The sequence below is a fragment of the Cyanistes caeruleus genome, chromosome 11 (assembly GCF_971803275.1).
Source record: "Cyanistes caeruleus chromosome 11, bCyaCae1.hap1.1, whole genome shotgun sequence".
Lineage (NCBI taxonomy): Eukaryota > Metazoa > Chordata > Aves > Passeriformes > Paridae > Cyanistes > Cyanistes caeruleus.
This window is the reverse complement of record NC_141711.1, coordinates 20093377-20115425: the sequence shown is the minus strand read 5'-3', so window position 1 is coordinate 20115425 and position 22049 is coordinate 20093377. Positions and strand designations below refer to the sequence as shown.

Here is a 22049-nt window from a genome sequence, read left to right as displayed (position 1 = left end):
TGGGTTTATTCCCAAAAAGCAGGAGAGCTCTTTGGGTTGTTCTGGAGTTTTTCTCTTTAATCCTGGCCATCACCTCTGCTGTGGTTTGCCTTTCCCTGGCTATAGATCACACATTAGGCTGCTGCCCCATTGCTGAAGGAGGCTTTGTAGCCATCAGGCGTGTGCTGGCACCAATGGGACACATTCCCCAGGCTGTGTCCAGTGGATTTCCAGCAGAAAGAGCAGGTCTGGGCTCCCTCAGGGAATCTCCCTGGGCTGTAACCTGAACCTGCACTAACAAGTTCCTTGAACCTTTCCACACTGCATAACTGGCTCAGAGTTAGAAGGGTACAGGCACGCTGTGAACTGTGTCAGGCTGGGGGTTGTTGCTCCACAGCCAAGGGTATCATGTCTCAGCCTTGACTTGAACTTGTGTTCTGTTCTGGTTATCTTCAAACAGAAGGGAGATGATTTAGCAGCAATGTAGAGTGAAGTGTCTTTGTGCTGATGTGGATAAAAGGGAGCTTAGGCATGAAGCCACTAACCTCTTCATAGAAAGCAGTGCAATAAATGGGAAGGCTTATGTAAAGTAATGTTTTGTAAAATCCTTGGGGAGAAGAACTCCACACCTCCCTGTATTTGAGATCTCATTCCATTGCAGTAGCTGAACAGCTAAGACAAGTATAATAATACCAGGTTTAAGTGGGAATCAAATAAAATCACTAGGATCATATTGTTCTTAAAAGACCACCTATGGAATATGCTTGTGTTTATGTGCTATTTTTATTTATTGCTGCAGGTTTCTGATCCCACACAAGTATTGTCAGTTATGACAGTATGATCACACACAGATATGACACAGATATTTAAGGGGAAAACTGCACTTTTAAGTTAAAATCACAGAATGGTTTAGATTGGAAGGGACCTTAAATACCATGCATTTCCAATCCCCTGCCATGGGCAGGAGCACATTCCAGTAGACCAGGTTCCTCCAAGCCCTGTCCACCCTGGCATTGAAAACTTCCAGGGGAAGTTGTGCTTTTTGTTTTAGAAAAATATGTGTATTTCCTCTATGTCGTATATTCATTTGAAAATATTAGCATGACATTCCTAGTGTATGCATGTCTGTATACACCTAACTTGTAAGTGATCACAATTAAAAGATACTTCATGCAGGGTTTGAGTTACCAGTTTGGCAATGTAATCCAACACACTATTGCAGTAAAGTGATGCTTTTTTGAATCAAAATCTGTTGCACGTGAAATTTGAAATAAGCGCTGGAATATGAAATACTAAGTCAGGCTGATGTTCTGCTGTCGCCATTCTGCAGTTTCACCGGTGATAATTAAGGAGTGGGCTGCTTACAAAGGCAAATCTCCTCAGACCCCTGAACTGGTGGAAGCCCTTGCCTTCAGGGAGTGGACCTGCCCAAACCTGAAGAAGCTGTGGCTGGGCAAAGCCGTGGAAGACAAGAACCGACGGATGAGGGCGTTCCTGGCCTGTATGCGATCAGACACACCAGCAATGCTCAACCCAACTAATGTGCCCACTCATCTTATGGTGCTCTGCTGTGTGCTGAGGTTAGTATCACCTCCAGGGACATCAGAACCGAGGGAAAAATTTACTCTGGGGTCTGTAGAAAGTGTTCATTCGTGTTTGCAGCCTCACTGGGAGAGGGGGTTTGGTTTGGTTGTAGAAAAACGTGTGTGTGGTTCTCTTCAGTCTCTAAAGGGTTGATGGGAAAATAAAAAAATCTTGTGTTGCAAAGAGGTTGTATCATTTGAATTAGTTTTCCCTTAGTGTACTCAAGGCTTCAGCTCAGTAAAAAAACAACTTTTGGGGCCTCAGAGGCTTCTGTGGGTAAAGTTACACAGCAAAAGTTTTCAGCTTTCCAAAGCAAAAGTCACAAAGGTCAAAATCCTGAACTGTTTAATTTTCAGATTGAAAATTGACAGAGGAATTGAGAGGTGCTTACATTTGGGGTGATTATTTAAGACAACTAGCTTGTAATTCTTTCAGAAGCCAAGGTTAACATCTTATACATTTAAGCCATTTTTGAGAATGATAAATGTAAATTTGTCTTTGTTCTCATTGAACTTTTTCTTGCCTTTTGAGCACTAAAACACCGTTTCTCCTTATAGGCTAGTTAATATGCAAAAAAAGTGATATCTTGAAGCTCCTCTTTTCACTGGCACAGCATGTTTCTCTCCTGTCACATGTCCTGTGTCAGTGTTGGTGATTTCTGACTCAGCCATAAAAGCCCTGACCGAGGCTGTGCTTCCCTGGCAGGTATATGGTACAGTGGCCGGGGGTGCGCATACTGCGGCGCCAGGAACTCGATGCTTTCCTTGCCCAAGCACTGTCTCCAAAGCTCTATGAACCTGACCAGCTTCAGGAACTCAAGGTAATTCTTAACTAGAACTTATGTAATTCAAGAGATTTGTTTGCAGCTGATCTGGGAGTTAACTGTTGTGGCTGATCTGTCTCACTAAAAGCCTTGCACAATCACCTATACTTTCCAAAATATTACTCTTAGTGGCTTAAAGTGTTGCAGAGATGGCTGCAATGGTCTACCATGTCCATTTTCTAAACTCAACACAATAAATCAAAATCACAGACTGGGTTGGGTTGGGTTGGGAAGGACCTGAAAGCCCATCTCATTCCACTCCCTGCCATGGGCAGGGGTATCTTCTGCTATCCCAAGTTGCTCCAAGCCCTGTCCAAGCTGGCCTGGAACACTTCCAGAGATGGTGAGCCCACAGATTAAATGACATCTTGGAGTAGAGATTTTGGCAAAGTTATCTATTATAGAGTCATCAAAGTCTTGCTTCTCAAGATCTGATGCAAAGAGGAAGAAATTCCACTGTGAAAATCACTGTTCTTAGAGACCTAAGAAAGGAATTCCCAGAGAAAACATTCTTTCCATTCCAACACAAAACAAAATGCCACTGATAGCAGATAATATTTTGGTTTAATAGTAATTGTTTTATTTTTCAGTCATACATAAAGTAATGCAGATTACCTCCATAAGATATGTTGGTTAGCTGGAAGATGCAGTAATTCCCTCAGGGTTGTTACTGTCTTCACAGGAAGCAGCTTGTGAAGTCAGACAGAAAGAGCAGGTGAATTTGAACCCAGCCATGTATCTCCAAAATGAGCAGGAGAGTCTTTGAGCTCTTAAAGGTTGCTTATGTGTAAGGAAGGTGGTAATGCAGTTTAATGTTAAAATTTAATACCCAGGTCTTGAAAATCTTCCCAAGCAAAGGCTGATATTTTGAGAAGTATTTCAGAGAACACCAGTAGTGATATTTTCTTATGCCAGTGCTAAAAATACACTTGTTGCAAGCAAATCCTTTTTGCTTTGACCACTAGCAATTAATTCACTGTTTAATTCTACCTTAGTGTCTCTATCCTGCATCCTAAATAAAGCTGTGGTATGCATACACACTACTTTGTTACTAAGAGATGTGTTCTTAGAGCAAAATCTGGAGTCAAGCTAATAGAAAATCCATTATAAAGGAGTTCAGAAGAAAATGTGTTACATGGAAAGAAAAATGGAATTTTGCATTGAGCTCGTTCCTGAGATGTTCTGCCACATATCTCAGAAGCACATAGTTCTTTGGAATAAAATTTGTAATGAAGTTTTCTGCTGCTAATTTCCTGTAAATGCCTGAAGAAGTAGTTTATGTTGTGCTTTATGTTGAGAAAGCAGGGGTTTGTGTTTATCTCTGGTCTCCAGAGCAGGTGGATGGGACCACAGCTTTTCTGAAAAGGGCAACTCTGCATGCACAAGTGAGAGGTTCTGGTGCATTCCTCTGCTCAAACCTCTGGAAGTCATCCAGACTTTAAAATCCCTCTCTTTGCAGGAGTTTTGAAAAGAATGTATATTGGAATAACTTTGAATTACATGTCATTGCAATCTCACTGTATTTGCTCCATTTTTGAACAGATTGAGAATCTGGATCCCCGCGGAATCCAGCTGTCTGCTCTCTTTATGAGCGGTGTGGACATGGCTCTTTTTGCCAACGACGCCTGCGGACAGCCGATTCCATGGGAGCACTGCTGTCCCTGGATGTATTTTGATGGGAAATTATTCCAGACCAAGCTCATCAAAGCAAGCCGGGAGAAAGTTCCGCTCATTGACCTCTGTGATGGTCAGGTGTGTAGCTGTGCAGGGTGATGGAGAGTGCTGTGTGCCCACAAGGGATCCGTGGCGTGGGTTGTCATCATTCACCTCATGTGGCACCTCTGCTTTTGAAGGCAAATGTGAGGGGAATGACTAATGGGTGGGTTTTGCTGTTTAGTTCCTTATTTCTTGATGAGTAGGATGGCATTTGGGTAGATTTGAAAGAAGAGGCATCAACTTGAATTTGATTTTTTTTTTTTCTCTGTGGAAATGGAAACACTGATATGATGAATAGCCAAGTTGGAAACTGCTCATTTGTTCAAGTCCCACCTTTTTGGGTCAGACTGTCCAAAGGACTAAGCTGCACTGGGTTTGTAGTGAAAGAAATTGGTGATTTCTAACTGATTATACAGTTAGACTTCACAGACTGTGAAGTCATTCTTGGGGTCCTCAGCTCAAAATCTTTTCACATTTCTTACAACCTTCTTAAAATATGAATGAAGGAGTTTTTTGTGTTATCCAAATCATGCAAAGTTACTATCTGCCTGTAAAACCAGGAAACCGATAAAAGAGTACTGAATAACCCAAACTTTTTTGTTTTTAACTTTTTGAAAAGTATGAAATTGTATCCCTTCATTTTTGTGACTTGAGGGAAGCTGATCCTAGCTTTGCTACTGATGGGGCTGTGGTCCCTCTCAGGCCTGTAACCCTCCAGGCATGTTTCAGCCTGTAGGCACAGACTCTGGTTTGCAGTCCAGGTTTAGGATGATGATTCTGTCTCTACTCCTCTATTTTTTTGCATTTTCCTTTGAATTGGTTGTGTAAATGTAGCTTTATACAATTGAAATGAGAATTTTAATGTCCCACTGTGACCTTCTCTTTATTCCTAGGCTGAGCAGGCAGCCAAGGTTGAAAAGATGCGTCAGAGCATCCTAGAAGGATTAAATTTCTCCAGGCAGAACCATCCTCTCCCTTTCCCACCTCCACCTGCCATGCCTTTCTATCCAGCTTCTATGTATCCTCGACACTTTGGGCCAGTCCCACCACCTCAGGGCAGGGGGAGAGGCTTTGCTGGTAAGTGATGGGACAGCGGTGCCACACATTCCCTTACCTTGCACATTCCCAAAACTACCAACCCTGGTCAACTTCATAGGGAAATTACAGGAAAAGGAAGTGGTCAGCTTGTGTTGGCATGTGCCAGTCACTCTATTTTGGGGTTGCTTTTATCAGCCCAGTGATACAGAATGTGCCGTATCGCTGCGTATTTTCATCAGGATTTTAGTAATTGTGCCAGATCAAAATATTTTTACTGTTATTGTAGAATTAGAAAAAAAGAGGAATGGATTGACACTGGGTGGTATGAATTACTGATTTGCACTGGAAATTGGTTCAAAACACTTATAAATCAACAGACACCGTTTAACTGTCAGGGCTGAAGACAACCTTTCCCCCACCTCACTCCTGTGTGTTTTGCTACAGTCATATAACCATTGGCACCCTCAAGTGTAAATACTGACATAACCATTCCAGGCTCTTCCTAGAATTGCTCCCTTCCTCAAAACCTCTCTGTACCAAAGCCCATAGGTGTATGGATCCCGGACACAGGCATTCCAGGGGTGCCGTGACTGTAGCCACCAGAGCTCACTGCCAGAAAATTGTCACAAGCCTTTGCAATGCCCCAGAAGCTGGGATCCCATTCCAAGCCCCAAGGCCTGCCCTTTGGATCAGGGGCTCCCTGCTGGCTGAGGCAGCAGGACACCTTTGGCCAGGGCTCCCTCGGCGGTGCTGCAGCATCGCCCACAGGAGCCCGGCCCGTGGGAGCGCAGCCCTCCCGCCTGGCTCTGCAAGGGTGGAAGGAGCCAGCAGCCTCTCTGCTGGGGCCTTCCTGGTTGCCTGGCCCCCTCACAGCTTTTCCCCTGTCTCTCTTTACCCTGGGTCTAACAGGAGTCTATGGCTTCGGAGGCCCTTATGGGGAAACAGTAGCCACAGGCGCTTACCGGGCCTTCCGGGTGGCGGCAGCGGCAGGACACTCCGGAGCCTTCTCTGGCAATGACAGCAACAGGACTAGCAAGTTTCAGGGCGGTAATTATACCCAAAACCCTTTTCTTAGAGCTTCTGGCAACAGCTTCCTCCACTGTACGGGTCGGTCTGAGGCTTTCCTACTGACTCCCTGTCTCCCTAACTGTCTCAGTTTCCCTCTCTAGAGCCTGCCCGGCTGCTGTCTGCTCTGCTCCCGTCCCTGCCGCAAGCCCCCAGCGCCAGAAACCTCCTCCAAACACAGGAGAGCCCCAAATCCAGCAGGACAGGCTGTCTCCTCTGTCCCACAGGCAAAGAGGGCATCTGTAACCCACTGGCCTCTGCCTCTGTATTAACAGGGATTTTCCAAACTCTGGGGACAGCTGAGCTTTTTGCAAAGACCCAGCGTAGAAACAACTGACTGTAGTTTTACTGCTGAGCCCTTTGCTGGCATCAGTGCTGCTGTGGAACCAGGAGTGGGATTTACTTCCCTACCTGTGTGCCCATCACTCACTTCCTGTATGATGTGGGATGATGGAAACTTGTTCAGGGTAATTTTTTCCCACATATTTAGCTGTTCCTTCTGGCCTCCGAGCTTTTATCCTAAGAGCAAGCATACTCCTAATGCTTCATGTGTGAATAACTCTGGCCCTTCAAACCATCTGCATTTGGAGCTGAAGGACTTGCACAGGGAAGTAGGAACCTTCTGTATGTAATCAGTAGTGTAGTTCCCAGCCTGTTAACATTTGGAGACTAATTATGGCTGCGTAAACGCTGTGGTTTGTAACCCTTTTGGTGCTGATGGTCTTTCCAGTAACATCTTGCTCAGTTCACATACCTGGATTTCTTGAGATACATGTTGTGCACCAGAGGTGATTTAGTATAAATAAAGACATGAGCAACTTGAACAGAGGCTATTCTGCATCTTAGAAGCTGTAATTTCTTTGAGGGGGGCTGATAAATTCACCTTTTAAACCAGATCTGTTCGAATGCTACGTTTTTATAGCAACTTGGTGTTAGTACAGCTTATCCAGCCTAGTAAGTTCTTTATTGCCAATATAATTTGTATGGTCTATGCTGATACTTGCTGTTGGCTAAAAAGTGCCTTGAACCTGCAAGAATTCCTTCTTCTTTAGGAATGCAGGAAAAAAGCAATCTTCAGCCAGCTTGTAAAATCCCCCTGGTTTCTTGGGGCTTACCTCAAGTATATTTTTAATTACTGAAACTGAAGCACTCATGTCAGATCATTTTTCTTTTCATAATTCGTATCTATTTTTAAAAAGGGGTGGGGGGAAGCAGGCTCTTGGAGTTCCAGCACCTCTGGAATACTGCAAAATGAGCAATAACTTCACAATATCTGTAGAGGAAATGGGTTATGTGGTGAAATCTGGGCAGATCAGCTTTCCAATCATTTGAAACTTTACTGTGATGATTGTGAAGATCAAAGTTTGGTTTTGCTTTTATGTGCAGGAGTCCAACCTATTCCTTCTCAGGGAGGGAAACTTGAAATTGCCGGCACTGTAGTCGGCCATTGGGCTGGAAGCAGACGTGGACGAGGGGGGAGAGGGCCATTTCCTCTGCAGGTGGTGTCCGTGGGAGGACCAGCCAGAGGGTAAGTGCCAGCCTGGGAATTGCTTCTCATGTGGGATTTAATGATTGAGGAACCCAGGGAAAAGTTGGAGACAATAGATGCTGCATATGACACGCATTAGGACCCACAGGGTCAGTTATACCCACTGAATATCCAAGAAAAACGTTGGCATTCCTTTTAAGGTGCTTTTCACCAGTTATTTGTATAGGTAAAAGCATTTTTATATGCAAATAAAACGTGTACTCAATCTGGTATGTATATAGATATATATGGGTGTATATGTATACACACACAGAGGTTGGTTTTGCATGAGGAGCTGACTTCAGGACTTTTCCATGAAACCAATAGATACATTACATTCAATTCCTTTCTTTTTTTGTGGAAGGACATTTATTAAGAAGCATAGTAACAGTTTTAATAACTACATTATGTAATCCTGTGAAGCAGAAAACACCTGAAGGACATTTCTGGGTTTAATAGTTCTCTGTTAAAGTCATGATGGAAGTGTGCTTCAAAGAATGTTAATTTCTTCAGCTCTTCCACTTCATTTAACTACAGCTGAAGTTACAGGTGCACAATGTGTCTGAAAACCAAGTACTTTGCTACAAAAATACCTAGTTTTTTACTTTTAAGATTATATTTTTTCCATAGGCTTGCTGGTTCTTTGCCTTACAGAAAGAGCTCTCTTTATCTTTCATTAAGATTGTTTCTATTACAGGAGACAATCCTAAAGTAACATGATTTATGTATTGTGTCTGTATTAGGAGTGGAATAAAGCTGATGGATTTATTGCCACCTTGAGCTAGGGAGCAGCAGTGTGAAAGACTGCACTGCATGAATTTCATCTATCTGTTAATTTACTCCAGTGTGCACTATGAAGCTTCATGCTGGAGTCAGCCAGGGCTGTTGGAATGCCTGTCATGTTGGGCTGAGCAAGGAGCTGGGTTAATCTGAAACCCTGGGAGAATGGGAGCTGCTGTGAGGCCAGGGAGAGGCAGGAGCAGTGGGAACAAATGTGAACAGGTTGAGTGGCAGCAGAGCTGACCCTTTGAGAAGACCCCATTTAGCTAGGACTGCCCAATTCTCTAGAATGAGATCCAGCTGCCAAAACAGAAGCACTGAGTGTTGTTTTAGGTTTCAGACACCTGTGCAGGTGTGGTGGGGGGAGGTTTGGGAGCCCTGTGCTCTCCAGAGCAGCATCTGGAGACAGTGGGAGTGAACAAAGGTGGGGGAGGTATGAGGTGTGCTTGGGTACCAGGGGACAAAATAACCCTTTTCACCATTGAAGTGAGGTTCTTGGATGATCATTAGTTCTGTATTTCATGAGGATACATGAACAGAAGTAGGTTGCTTCTCCCAGTCACCTGCACTCTGTGTGGGGAGGTGCTGCTGGTGCTGGCTGGTGTCCTGCCAGAGCACCCTGAGCAAGGTCTGTGGGCACCCTGGGGCTCAGAGCTGGGTTACATCCACACAGGACAGCAGTTCCTCCATCTCCTGAAGTGGAAAATACCTGAATTCACACAGAACATCAGTATCTGGGAACTGAGAACCCACCTTATCTGGGAAGCGAACAGATCACTGAAAGGGTGTTGCTGCTCCTGCCAGTACCTTTATGACAGAGAAACACGATTTGAGATAAAATGCCTGAGGCTTCTTTTTGGAGTTGGGATGCTGTCTTAAGGCAGTAATGTTTGGGTACAGATTGTCACCCCAAAGGCACAGGAAAACTGTCAATGCCAGATCTTCCATCAGATCAGCACTGAGAAGGCATTAGTCACATGAAATGTTAATAGAATAGGCCAGAGGGAAAATGACTGCAGGCAGCTTAACCTGTTTGTTGATACTTAAGTAGAACCAATAGGAAAACATGCTGATGTTAAGGGTTCTGCCTAAAGACAGTCACAGAACCATAAGAATATATTTTGAATTGGAGCCACAAGGATCATGGAGTCCAGCCCCTGTCCCTGCCCAGACACCCCAACAACCCCACCCTGGGCATCCCTGGCAGCGCTGTCCGAGCTCTCCTGGAGCTCTGGCAGCCTTGGGGCTGTGCCCATTCCCTGGGGAGCCTGGGCAGTGCCAGCACCCTCTGGGGCAGAACCTTTCCCTGATCTCCAGTGCTTTAACAACAAGTTCATGTTGGCAGAGGTTATTTCCTACCAAAGGTCACAACTAGGAAACAGCACAGCAGGTTGCCTCAGTTCATGGCCCAGTTTTGCACACTTGTATTCCATTTTTATCTCTTTCAGCAGAGGGGATTGAATCAAGCTTGTTCACCCCATTGCCTCATGTCTCTGCAACACTGAGCTCAGATGTTGTTCTTATTGTGTAAAATTCCACCATCTGCTTTGTATTGGCCTGGATCCATCAGTGTATTTAGTGTGATTTTCTGAGGGGGAAAAGTTTTTCTCAGCTCCTCGAAGGACACGCTTTGACCTTGTAAAAGGAGAGCCAGTGGGGTTGGCAGGGAGGGAACACAGCAAGAGGGACTCCCATGCAAACCACAGCTCCTCTCTTCATTCTCTGCTGCTGCTTCTAAACCCCAGAAATTGATTTCTTACTGCCCAGTGTGGGAATTCAGAGCGTGTGAGAGGAGACTGGGGGCACAGTGCTGTTCCCCTGGGCAGGGCAGCCTCCCTCAGCTCCATGACCTGAGCAGCACCTGGCTACTCCAGCCAGCCCCAGTGGGGTCAGGTGTCACCCCAGCACATCCAGAGCAAATAGGGCACTCCCAGGCTTCTAGAGCAATCCAGTATTCCTAGTAGAGAAAACAAGGAATTTCTAGGAGAACGGTGTTCTTGACATAATTACTGGGAAGTTCATTCTCTGCAGCTGATGGAATTAAAGCAGTTGTAGCTGAATCCTGAAATTACTGAGGTCGTAAAAGACCTCTAAGATCATCAAGTCCAGCTGTCAACCCAGTACCCACCACTATGCTCACCCCTAAATCTCATCCCCAAGTGCCACATGCACATGTTTTGTGAACAGTTCCAGAATGGTGACTCCAGCACTGCCCTGGGCAGCCTGTGCCAGGGCTTGACAGCCCTTTCTATGAACAATTTTTTTCCAAATACATCTAATCTAAACCACCTCCCCAGGCACAACTTGAGACCAAGGTGAGAAAGTTTGGTTTCATCTGATGTGCTCTGTACTGAATCACACCAAAAAACAGCCCCTGATGTGTCTTAAGCTGGGAGTCTCCATTGGAAAGCATCCCAACTTATTGTCACATGCCAGATTCAGGTGAAACTCCTTTATTCCCTCAGTTTTTTAGATAATTTTGTACCTGCACAATTTTTAATTTCTGCCTCATTTTCTTTTATCAGAACCTGTCTCATGTGTTTACATTGGGAACTGTTACTTAATAGGGGAAATGGCTTCCTGTGTAGTTCAAATTGCTATTTTTGTAAGGTGAAAGTATTTTGAGCTCTGGTTTTTAAGTGCCATGAGGATAATTTGACACTTGGAAAATGTTTCTTCAAAGCTTGAAAGTATAATTTATTGTTTATTTAGAAGGGAAATCTAGAAAAAGATGTTTTATTGCTCCAGACCCAAAAGGTTTGCTGGGTTTGATACAACTGCAAGCAGTAGAACCCTGCAATTCAGAATTAGGCATCATGCCTCTTTAAGGATGTGTTGATAATAGGTACTGGACAGTAAAGCTAGGGAAATAATGCTCCAGCAAAACTAAGTGTAAAGCAGTTGTAAACAAAACTGATATGTGTTTTATTTTCTCCCCTTGCCCCACCCCTGCAGGCGTCCTAGAGGAGTTATCTCCACTCCGGTGATAAGAACTTTTGGAAGAGGTGGAAGGTACTATGGGCGAGGTTATAAAAGCCAGGGAGCAATTCAGGTAATGAAGCCATGTGCCTGACTGCAGCACGCTCTGTGATGGGCTGGGCTGGGCTGGACTCCAGACCAGCACCACTTTAACAGCTACAAGTGTTTCTGGCGACCCGTGGAAGCTGTGAGCTGCACAGCGGTGACAGGAAATGCTGGTGCCACAGCTCACTTAAAGCAAACTTTGCTTCTAAAGACAGACGTGGAAGAATGTATTTTGACATGAATCTTGTGCCTACACAGCTCTAACCAGCCATGGGAGTAGAAGAAAATTTAGAAAATGGGAGAAATACAAAGCTGAAACAAATTAGCAGTTCTCTTCCTGCCCCCACTCTTCCCCAATTTCTTTTCTGGGACCATGGTCCAACCTCGTGAAGGAAAGTTTGTAGCAGTGAAGGATCTTTGCTGCTGCCATGCTCCAGATCCAAGAGGTCACTCTAAACTTCTTGGGAATAGCAGAGCAGCCTTTCCCCCGAGCATGCAGGTTCCTTTCTGGTGCCACTCTGCAAAGCGTCCATGGATCATGACTTCTGTCTGTTCCATGGAGCCTTCAAATATAACTAAGGCAGACTGCTGATCTGTATGACATGCCACTTGCTTTCAGAGTTCTGTTTTCCTCCCTTTTCCATGGTTCTGGCTGCTATGCAGTTTGGATGAATGAGTAGTGAATAGTTGGAAAAACTTCCACAATAAATATGTCATATGGACATGCCATTTGTCAGGGAGACCTGAGAGTAGGGGTGTGTTTTCAGGTGTCAGAGAGTAAAAGAGAGCATATTCTCCAGTAGATAATGAAGCAACTTCATTTAACTTCCAGTAAATTAAGTTTAACTTCCAGTAAAACTTAATTGTTTTACAGGTGTGAAAATTCAAATACTTCTCTTTATAAATTGCTGTGTACACAGACTATATGTCTACAAATGTACCTGTGGATCTGAAACTTTACATCTTTAAATAGAAGATAAACCACTGTGTAAATAATAGAGCATCTAATTTTTGAGTACCTTAAGCTTTGAAATTAAGGAAATCCTGAAAACGAGCTCCCAAATACTCCAGGCTTACTACAGGTGTACATATGGGAGTGTAGTTCAGGTGGTAGGTGCAGGTGTCTTGACAAGTGCCATCAAGGTTGGGTATTTGCATTTTTATTAATGATATGTAATTTACATGGTAAATACTTGTGATCACAAGGTCCTGTGTGTAAAACTGTGCCTGGAGAAGAACGATAAATGGCATTTTCTATGGACCTGAGCTCATTGCATTTTGTGGTCATCAAGGCCATATAGGATGTTCCTTGTACAGGAAGAGAAAAAAGGTGATTTAGAATGCACATGGCAGGGAGATCTTGGGAAAGTTCCCGCGCAGTGAGTGGGTTGTGAGGGCCAGGTTAGGCTGGGAGGTGCCAGTGGCCCCTCTGCCTCAGTGTGGGGCCAGGCTCAGCCTGGGGCACTTCCTCCCCTCAGCTTGGGAATCTGACCAAAACGAGCTCTTTGGATTTATCCAGCACACCAGATTGGTCTGTTTTGTTCCAAGATGAGACCTTTCATTCTTGTTCTGGAACAAAACTAAAGCTTGTCTTGAAAGCTGAACTTAAGGATGTCGGTAAAGAGGCACGAGGACAATGATCAGTGTCCTCATGTGCAGTCCCATACCTGTGCAATGGGACTGAGAATTGTGATTATCTGGATAATGAGATAGATCAGAACAGCAGTTCTGACTCACCTGCAAAGTCCTTCTGTAAAACCCTTCAGCAAAATCCTACTGCAGGTGTTCTAGTGGGTAACAATGGAGGTTTTTATACTGCAGAGCTGTTTGCTGCTGAGGTGTCCCTGTCTTAAGCCATTTCTTAGCACTTGACTTTGTGAACAGTGTGACAGACCAGTGTGCTGCTTAGCAGCCTAATCTGCTTATTTTGGTTTGATTAAAGCCTATTGTGTTTCTGGAAGGCTAAGATTAATTATAAATACTTAAAAACTAATTGTATGCTGCATCAGTCTGGTTTTTATGGCTGTACTCAGTCTTGTAAGATTTTACTATATGCTTTTTTATGCAAGCCTTTCCTAATCTTGGAAGCATATAGCTTGGTGCAGGGAACAGTGCATGGTGCCTCTGCACTGCTCCAAAGCCTGGCTGGAAACAGTCGGGTTTGTGTTTGAGTAACGTGAATCCCAGCACACACAAACCAAGGAGCAAAGTGCAGCTGTACATTGGTTCTCCCTTTTGGTGTTTCAGACATTTATGTAGCTCTGATGTTGTGAAAGGAGGGCAACATCGAAGTTTAAAACTAAAGCATTTGCCCTGGGGGCATCAGAAGGCTCTGGGGAACACCGAAAATCCTCTCCGTGTATCTTGTGGGCCACTTCTTTCAGCAATGCCTAATATTTGGTGTTCACTCACGACCCTGTGCCCTGCATGCTGCCTGTTGTAGTGTCCTTATATCAGACTGTACATTTATATACATTTTTAGCACTGGTTCTTCAGTAATTCTCTTCTTTTTTTAACAACTAGGGCAAACCTCCTTATGCTGCTTCAGCAGAAGAAGTAGCCAAAGAACTTAAGTCAAAATCCGAGGAATCTAAATCCTCACTTGTGTCTTCAGATGGATCCCTGGCTGAAAATGGAGTTGTGACTGAGGAAAAACCAGCTTCCCAGATGAATGGGAATACAGGAGACATCAGGGCTTCCAATCAGTCTGAAAGTGCCTTGAGTAATGACTCTAAAATGTGCAATACGAATCCTCACTTAAATGCACTAAATGCAGACAGTGTTTGCCATAAAGATGATGCTCTTGAGGCCACTGTCTTAAAAAAAGAAGAGTAAACTTATTTTTTATAGAGGGTGAAGGATGTTGGGAAGGGTCAGGATTAGGAATATCTGGAAAGAAAGAGAGCCTACAGTTATGTACATTTTTTCCTTTCCGTAAGAGAAAAATGAGGACTTTGGAAATTCGGATCCCTCTTTGATGTCAGAGATTTAAACAACACATTTTTTTAGTTTTAACCAGTTGTAGTCAAAATGCTACAATAAAACAAAAAAAAAACAAAAAAAAAGAGAATGAAGAGCATTTGACTCCCGCACTTAAAATGAAGTATACATAAAGTTTAAACTGGTTATGACAAAAGCTTGTAGTTTTGTTTTTTGAAATATAAAGAAAACAAATTTTGGCAGTCTTTAAGTATATATAGCTTAAAACTATAATTTTTAGTACTTGGCACCATATGTATGCCATTATATTTGATTTTGCATTACTGTGTCACAATAAAGCTTTCTTTAAGGCTTTGATTTCATGATTATGGGGGGAAAAAGGCACAACCACAGTTTTTTCTTTCTGAAATCTCATCACCGTTGCCGTGGTTCTTTTGTGTTAAAAATGTGCAAACTCTCGAAACTACCAATTCTCAGTAACACTGCAGTTCTGCTGAGTTCAATAGACATCATACATATGTTACGAGCGAGTTAAACGGAGATAAACTTGAAATCATAGAAGATGCAAACGACCTTTTAAAACAAACACAATGTGTTGGGAAACTTTTTGTGACTAATACCATGCATCCGTGATCAATGAACTATGTGGTTTTGAATCAGACGTAGACCATTAGTACTACTATTTGAGCTAAACTTCTGCATGGTTCATGATTTTTAAAGTGTGTAGTTAATATTATGCATGTTATTGTCCTCTTTCTTCCATTCTTACAAGTACTGTGCCCATTTGCAAAACAAAAAAAGCTAATAATCAGTAATAGTCCTATAAAAGATGTTAACTATGTTTAGTCATTGACTGATCTTGCTCTAACCTTAAAATTTTGTGATTATTGACCTCTGTTGCATTTATTCTAAAACTTTAAAAAAAAAAAATTATCTAGCCGTTTTGAATATCAACGTTACCCTGGTGTACTCATTGCTGTATGCATTATTGTTCTCTGTTGCTGTTTTATGCCTTCATATTAGCAAATATGAAATTCTGTGAAAAACAAAAAAAAAATGCTTTGATCTTCAAAAAAAAAAAAAGTACCCCCCTTCTGTAGCAGGAAACAAATGGCTTGTTCTTGAGAACTTTCCCATCAAGAATTTAGTATAAGCAAATATACCTGTATCATTTTGATGTTTTTGTTAGTGTTTCCAAACTTAATGTACTTCAAAATCAGAATCATTTCTTTATATTCGTTTTCATATAATTCTCCTGATGCTCTTCATCACACATTAGTGATCAGAAATGAGGTGTAATTCCCCATTCCCTGCCCGCCAGAGCTAAGTAGGTATCTTAATGTAAGTTGAAGGGAGTTCTGCCCCAACTCATGGATTGTGCAAGAATGAACTACTGTTGGGTTTGGCTGGTTGTAGATGGATTGTGGTGTGGTGTCTTTGAAGGCTATTGAATGCAACTTACAGTGCTTAATAAAAATCTTTATTCTTTTAGTATAAAATACTGTATGCCTTTTTTGTCAAGTATTTTTTTAATTTACATGTAAATAAAAGTTTTTCCTATGCTCAAGTCAAGTTGGTTGAGTTGCCAGGGTCTGTAGTGTCCTCCTGAAAGGCAGAGTAAGGAAGCAGAGCCTTTGGTTGTGGCTGCCCCTGGATCCCTGGAAGTGTCCTGGGCCAGGTTGAGCAGGGCTTGGAGCAGCCTGGGACAGTGGAAAGTGTCCCTGCCATGGCAGGGGGTGACAGCTCTCAGATCTCTTCCAACCCAAACCATTCTGGGATTCACTCACTGCTGGAGGACACCGCACCTGGCTGGAGCCATGCCCTGGCTTTGCCTGTAGCTCTTTTAGATGTCACCTTTAAATGTCAGATGGCTGAAGAGATGCAAATAAGGCAGAAATAACGGGGGCAGTTGTTCAAAGAAAAAGACAACTGTGTGTGCTCACAGAGATTGAAGGGGGTGGGCAGTGCCTCTGCCGAGCAATGAGTGTTACACAAGATCCAGCTGACAGAACACGAGGGGCTGCAGATGGACACCTTGGTGTGAACTGGGGAGCTGTCTCCCCTGCCGTGCCTGTCCGCTCACTGCCCGCAGCCTCGCTGGCTGTGAGCCGTGAGCAGGGCTCCTCTGTGATGGATGTGAGCGATCACTGCTCTCTGTCCCGGGTGAGAGAGATCCCTGCACAGCCCGGGACAGCGATCCCTGCTCTGCACAGCCCGGGACAGCCATCACTGCTCTCTGTCCCGGGTGAGAGAGATCCCTGCACAGCCCGAGAGAGATCCCTGCACAGCCCGGGACAGCGATCACTGCTCTGCACAGCCCGGGACAGCCATCACTGCTCTGCACAGCCCGGGACAGCGATCACTGCACAGCCCGGGACAGTGATCACTGCTCTGCACAGCCTGGGACAGCCATCACTGCTTTGCACAGCCCGGGACAGCGATCACTGCTCTCTGTCCCGGGTGAGAGAGATCCCTGCACAGCCCGGCTGTTTTGGACAGCGATCACTGCTCTCTGTCCCGGGTGAGAGAGATCCCTGCACAGCCCGGCTGTTTTGGACAGTGATCACTGCTCTGTCCCTGCTCCGTGCACTGTGGCTCCCCATGCCAGCACTTGGCTGCTCTGACAGCGTTCCCGTCCCTGCTCTCATGCAGCTGCAGGGCAGCCCTCGTCCCATCGCTCCGCAGTTCTCCTTTTGGAGCCCAGCCTGGGAGCTGGCACGGAACAAGCAGCCAAAGCCAAGGCATCGGGAGCGGTCCGGTGAGGCAGGGCCAGTCCCGCTGGGGCTGGGCTGCCAGAGGCTCCCTGCACTGCCACAGTCCTCTTACAGAGCTAAACTGACTCCGGGAACGGTGATCCTATGGAATGACAGGCTTGCTCCTGAAGAACATCTTTGACACCTGAATTTATGAATAGAATAGGAAGAGGATTAGGAATAGGAATAGAATACTGGGATGGGATGGGATGGGATGGGATAGGATGGGATAGGATGGGATAGGATGGGATAGGATGGGATATTTCAGTCGGAAGTGACCCGTAAGTCGAATTGCCTGATCCCTTCAAGGCTGACCAAAAATTTAAGCTCATTATTAAGGATATTATTCAAATACCCCTTGAACACTGACAGTTTGGGGCACCGACTCCACTCTCCGGGACTCTGATCCAGGGTCTGACCACCCTCTCGGTAAGGATAGCCCTGGTGTGCCCAACATTCACTAGCCAGCTCCGAGACAAGAGTTAAACCGGGAGAATGCTCTCTCTGGGCGGCCGTGGGGCCGCTGTCCGTTCTGTGCCCTCAGCGGCAGCGCCGGGGCTCCTCCCCCGCCGATTGTCTGTGCCGGGAGCGGCGGTGCTGGGCTCCCCGCGGGGCAGGGCCCGGCAGCCCGCGGGGACCCTTTCTCCCGGGGAGAAGCCAAGTGCAGGAGTCCCGGCGCCGTTTTGTTCTCGGCTGCCGCCTGCTCGGCCGTGTCCGGGCAGCGGGGCGGCCCCGGGCCAGGAAAGCCTCGCCACCGGCACCACCACCGGCACCACCACCGCCATCACCACCGGCACCACCACCGGCACCACCACCGGCATCACCACCGGCACCACCACCGGCATCACCACCGCCATCACCACCGGCACCACCACCGCCATCACCACCGCCACCACCACCGCCACCACCACCGCCATCACCACCGCCATCACCACCGCCATCACCACCGGCACCACCACCGCCATCACCACCGCCATCACCACCGCCATCACCACCGGCACCACCACCGCCATCACCACCGCCATCACCACCGCCATCACCACCGCCATCACCACCGGCACCACCACCGCCATCACCACCGCCATCACCACCGCCATCACCACCGCCATCACCACCGCCATCACCACCGCCATCACCACCGCCATCACCGTCCCCGGCCCGCCCCTTCCTGCCGGGCCTGCCCGGGGAGGCGGGGCCGGGCCGGGCCGGGCCGGGGGCGCCGCCGCCGCTCGGTGTTCCCGGTTGGAGCCGCAGCTCCCGGGGCTCCCGGTGGGTTTCAGCGGGCTGTGAGAGGCCCTGCCCGAGGCTGAGGCCGCTGAGTCCCTCGGTGAGCAGCCTGGTGCAGCCACAAGGGCCGTGGGGAACGAACGGGGCGTGCGGCCGTGGCTGTGCGCTGGGACGGGAGCGGAGTGAGGCCCGGGAGCACCGAGGGCCCCGCAGACACCCAGCCCATGGTGCCGCTGCTGCTGGGAGCCTGGGGGATCCTCCGGATCGCGCCCAGAGCCCGGAAAGTGAACGCAGTCCTTTGGCACTGAGCCGCCGAGTACAGGCAGGTCCCAGCACAGAAATGGGATGAGCGGGACAGTGCAGGAGCCCGGCAGATAAGGGGTTAATAATGTGTGTGCCAAACACTGATAGCTGGATAGCTGTGGAGCCAGCCAAGGATTGCTGGTCATAACACCCCACCGGAAAAGAACAAGATGTGGATGGAGAAGGGGTCATGTAGGGGGAGGGAAGCACTTTTCTGGGACAAACATCCTTGTTCCGGGCTCTGGAGATAAACACAACACAGTGCAGGCACAGGAGTGAGGCTGAGGAGTGAACATGGGCTGTAGGAGGTGATCAAAAACACCCATGTCCCTCAAAGCCCTCTGACCCATCTCCAGAAATCTGAAAGAATGGACTGCATGGGATGGGATGGGATGGGATGGGATGGGATGGGATGGGATGGGATGGGATGGGATGGGATGGGATGGGATGGGATGGGATGGGATGGGATGGGATGGGAGAAGAGGGCTCCTCTAATACTGATTCCTCTGTTATCTTACTCCAGTTTCTGATTCTTAACACCTCTCAGCAAATAGAAAAAGTTCTAAACACTTGGAAAATCCCTTTTACCTGGGAAATTCCTGGATGCTTTGAATTTGGGAAAAATTAACATTCTGGTGTCTCAGGAAGTGTCCTGATCCCTAGTGAGAGATGAAGTAAGTGGGGATCAGCTGGAGGCAGCAATGGGCTTGTGTGTCTCCCTCTTCTGTGGCATTTTGGGCTCGACAACACTCGTGCCCCTGCACAGCAACACTGTGAGGGGCTCTGGCCTCTGTTTGGGCCTGAGCTGCTTTTTTCCAATCAGTTTAAAAATACATATTAAAACTCACTTCAAGGTTTCAGACAGTGAACTCTGTGTTCAAATGATGTTTTGCTGAGGTGCCTGGGCACAGATCCACTGCTCACCCTCCCCTCCCAAGGGCAAGCAGGTACCTTCTGGATTGAAATGCTCGTGGAGAGCTCGGGACAGTGGGACAACCTCACCCGTGAATTTCTTAATCCACTAATCCCTGTTGAAATGATAAGTGAGATGTCTGAGCTGCCAGAACAGAGCCTCAACATTTCCATGCAGTGTCAGCTCCAGCATCCTCCAGCACAACTACAGACGGCCCAGCTGACTATGGCACTTGGCAGTATCCATAAAAACATGGACACTGTAAAAACAGCAGTAAAACCACAGACTCACCACTCTGCCTCTTGGTATGGCATCACCTGAGGGCCAGCGATGGATGGGGAGAGCTGGACATGATTCCAGCCCTGCTGCCCTTTGGAGTGAGCACAAACCCCCAGGGCATTCAGAGGGTTGGCTCACCCACTGCAGCAGCTGGGATATGAGAACACTGGAATTCAGGTGGTGCCTTGGAAATAAATCTGTTTGCATGGAGATGCTCATGGGACTGAGGAAAGGGGATGGGAAAAATTCTTCACAGCTGATAAGGGCTGGGTGAGCAAAGCCCATAAACAACTGGGAGAGGGAACCTGGGCGCAGAAAGTGGTGTGGAGGAGCTGATTATTCAGGGAATAATAATTTTGTTTGGAAGAGGCCTCCAAGATCCAGCTGCTGCTTCCATGCTCCATAACATGACAAGACGGGTTTCAGGAAGGGAGGGAGGCCCTTGAGGTCGCAGCTGCTGGTGTGTGGGGTGGGCAGAGGCACAAAGCCCTGTGTCCTCGTGAGTATCCCGTACCAAAGGACGTCCCTGTCTCCATTTAAACCCTGAGCTGAGTGGTGCTGGGAGATGTCCTTAGCATCCAGACAGCTCATGCAGCTCTGTGATGGCTCCCAAGCCGTTCTGCCCCATCCTGCCTTACTCCCAGGACTTCCTCTTCTACTTTCTGGCTGAAATTCTGAACCACTGAAGCTATGATCAATAGATTTAAACTTAAAGTGGGCTGGTTTTAGGGGGCAGATTCTCACATGGTGCATTGTGATGAAGGAAACAGGTCCCTTGGTACACTTTGAGACACTCAGAAGCACCGAGTGACAGTTCAGGACACAGGCCTGGGGCCTCCCACTGTGTCCCTGCACTTTCCAGCTGTGTCAGAGGCCACCTGTGGCAGGGCTGAGTGTGTCACTCACAGCCCTGAGCTGACAGTCCTGCCTGTGGCATATACCTGCAGTAGGCAGGATACTGATGATCCTGACAGCTCCTCTTCAGCCACAGCTGCCTCTGTGTAGAGGAACTTGAAACTTAATTTTTTTGGCTTCATAAATTGCCCTTGTCCTCCACAGGAGATTCTGAGGATTTTTGCAGACAGGTGAAAAAAAATCTGAGAAATGTCAGTTTTAGTTTTTTGCTCAAATTCCCTGCCACACCACCAAATGTAATGAATTCAAAATCCTGAATCCATCATAACAGAATTAAAATCCCACCTGAGTTGGGAGGCCCTTTGTGAGCACTCTGTAAGAAGCTCTGGTTCCTCAGGGAAAGGTGCCACTGGCCTTTGAACACTCTGGGGATAGAGGTCATTCCAAAAGCCCCCAGCCCGTCTGTTTAAGCCCTGTCAGAGTCTTGGCGTGGCAGGGAAGCAAGGTTCTGCCTCCTCAGCCCCGGCTCGCACTCCACAGCTGCTCTTTGGCCCCCGTGTGGGAGAAGGTCGGTGGGGCTGTGCAGTGTTGGGGTACATGGTCAGTCAGTGCCTCAGTGTCCCCCCACACCCCATATGCTGCTGTGGTCCGCTTCTTGGTGGGCACACGGTATTTATTACCATCCCCCTGGTGTCACAGCAGGGAAAGGGGCTGCTGTGAGCAGAGGTGGTGACTTTAAAAGCAGAAATCATACAAATAGAGAACCACAGGGTGCTTTGAGATGGAGATGACCTTAAAGACCATCCAGTTCCAACCCCCAGTAAACCCCTCAGGTGGTTAAACCCCCTCTAAGATCACGTTACTGAATTAAAAGAAGCTCGTTCTTTTGGGTTCTTTAGCTGTGAACCGGCCGCGGTGTTGCCCCCACCCGCACACCCAGACGGGCGTTGTTCCCGCGGTGGCCCCGCATTTGCGGCCGCTCCTGCGGGCTCCCTCGGCCTTGGGGCGGCGCGGAGCCCCCGCTCCCGCGGCTCTCCCGCTCCCCGCGCGGGCTCTGCCCGCTGCCGGCACCCCCGGCCGCCCCGAGCGGGGCTCCCCCGTTCCCGCAGCCCCCCCGGCGCTCCCCGCTCCCCCTGCACCGCCCCCCAGGCTCCCCCGGCGGGGCGGGCGGGGGCGCTCGGGCTGGGCAGCTCCCTCCCGGCAGGCGGGGGTTAACAAAAACACGCGTTTTCCGCCGAGCCC

The 22049-nt window shown here is 47.2% G+C and overlaps 2 protein-coding genes across 12 annotated transcripts in view; one reads left to right on the top strand and one right to left on the bottom strand.

Moving 5' to 3' along the window:
• The window catches only part of FAM120A (family with sequence similarity 120 member A), a 48604-nt gene extending 32628 nt beyond the window's left edge, over nt 1-15976 (top strand). For 6 of the 9 annotated variants that reach the window (XM_086846311.1, XM_086846312.1, XM_086846313.1 and 3 more), the window contains 8 exons: nt 1310-1559; nt 2269-2383; nt 3929-4138; nt 4996-5179; nt 6050-6187; nt 7592-7733; nt 11469-11565; nt 14061-15976. In XM_086846311.1, coding sequence (XP_086702437.1) covers nt 1310-1559; nt 2269-2383; nt 3929-4138; nt 4996-5179; nt 6050-6187; nt 7592-7733; nt 11469-11565; nt 14061-14372 — 1448 coding nt within the window. In that variant the 3' untranslated portion in view covers nt 14373-15976. The remainder of the gene's footprint in view (nt 1-1309; nt 1560-2268; nt 2384-3928; nt 4139-4995; nt 5180-6049; nt 6188-7591; nt 7734-11468; nt 11566-14060) is intronic. The other 3 variants (XM_086846315.1, XM_086846316.1, XM_086846317.1) reach the window with 1 other exon arrangement.
• On the bottom strand, nt 15939-18992 carry LOC147651087 (uncharacterized). 3 transcript variants are annotated; one of them, XM_086846321.1, is made up of 3 exons: nt 16984-18992; nt 16783-16839; nt 15939-16735 (listed from the first exon to the last, which is right to left on the bottom strand). In XM_086846321.1, the coding sequence occupies exon 1, from the start codon at nt 18904-18906 to the stop codon at nt 17713-17715; it is 1194 nt and encodes a 397-aa protein (XP_086702447.1). In that variant the 5' UTR covers nt 18907-18992; the 3' UTR covers nt 15939-16735; nt 16783-16839; nt 16984-17712. The 3 variants fall into 3 exon arrangements, with proteins under 3 accessions (XP_086702447.1, XP_086702449.1, XP_086702448.1); XM_086846323.1 differs by having other exon boundaries at nt 15939-16677; nt 16783-16892; nt 16984-18415; XM_086846322.1 differs by having other exon boundaries at nt 15939-16677; nt 16783-18415.
• Nucleotides 18993-22049: the final 3057 nt, after the last annotated feature.

Excerpts from the sequence above, each read along its gene's own strand:
- LOC147651087 (XM_086846321.1), bottom strand. The coding sequence starts at position 18,906 with ATGACCAGCAATCCTTGGCTGGCTCCACAGCTATCCAGCTATCAGTGT.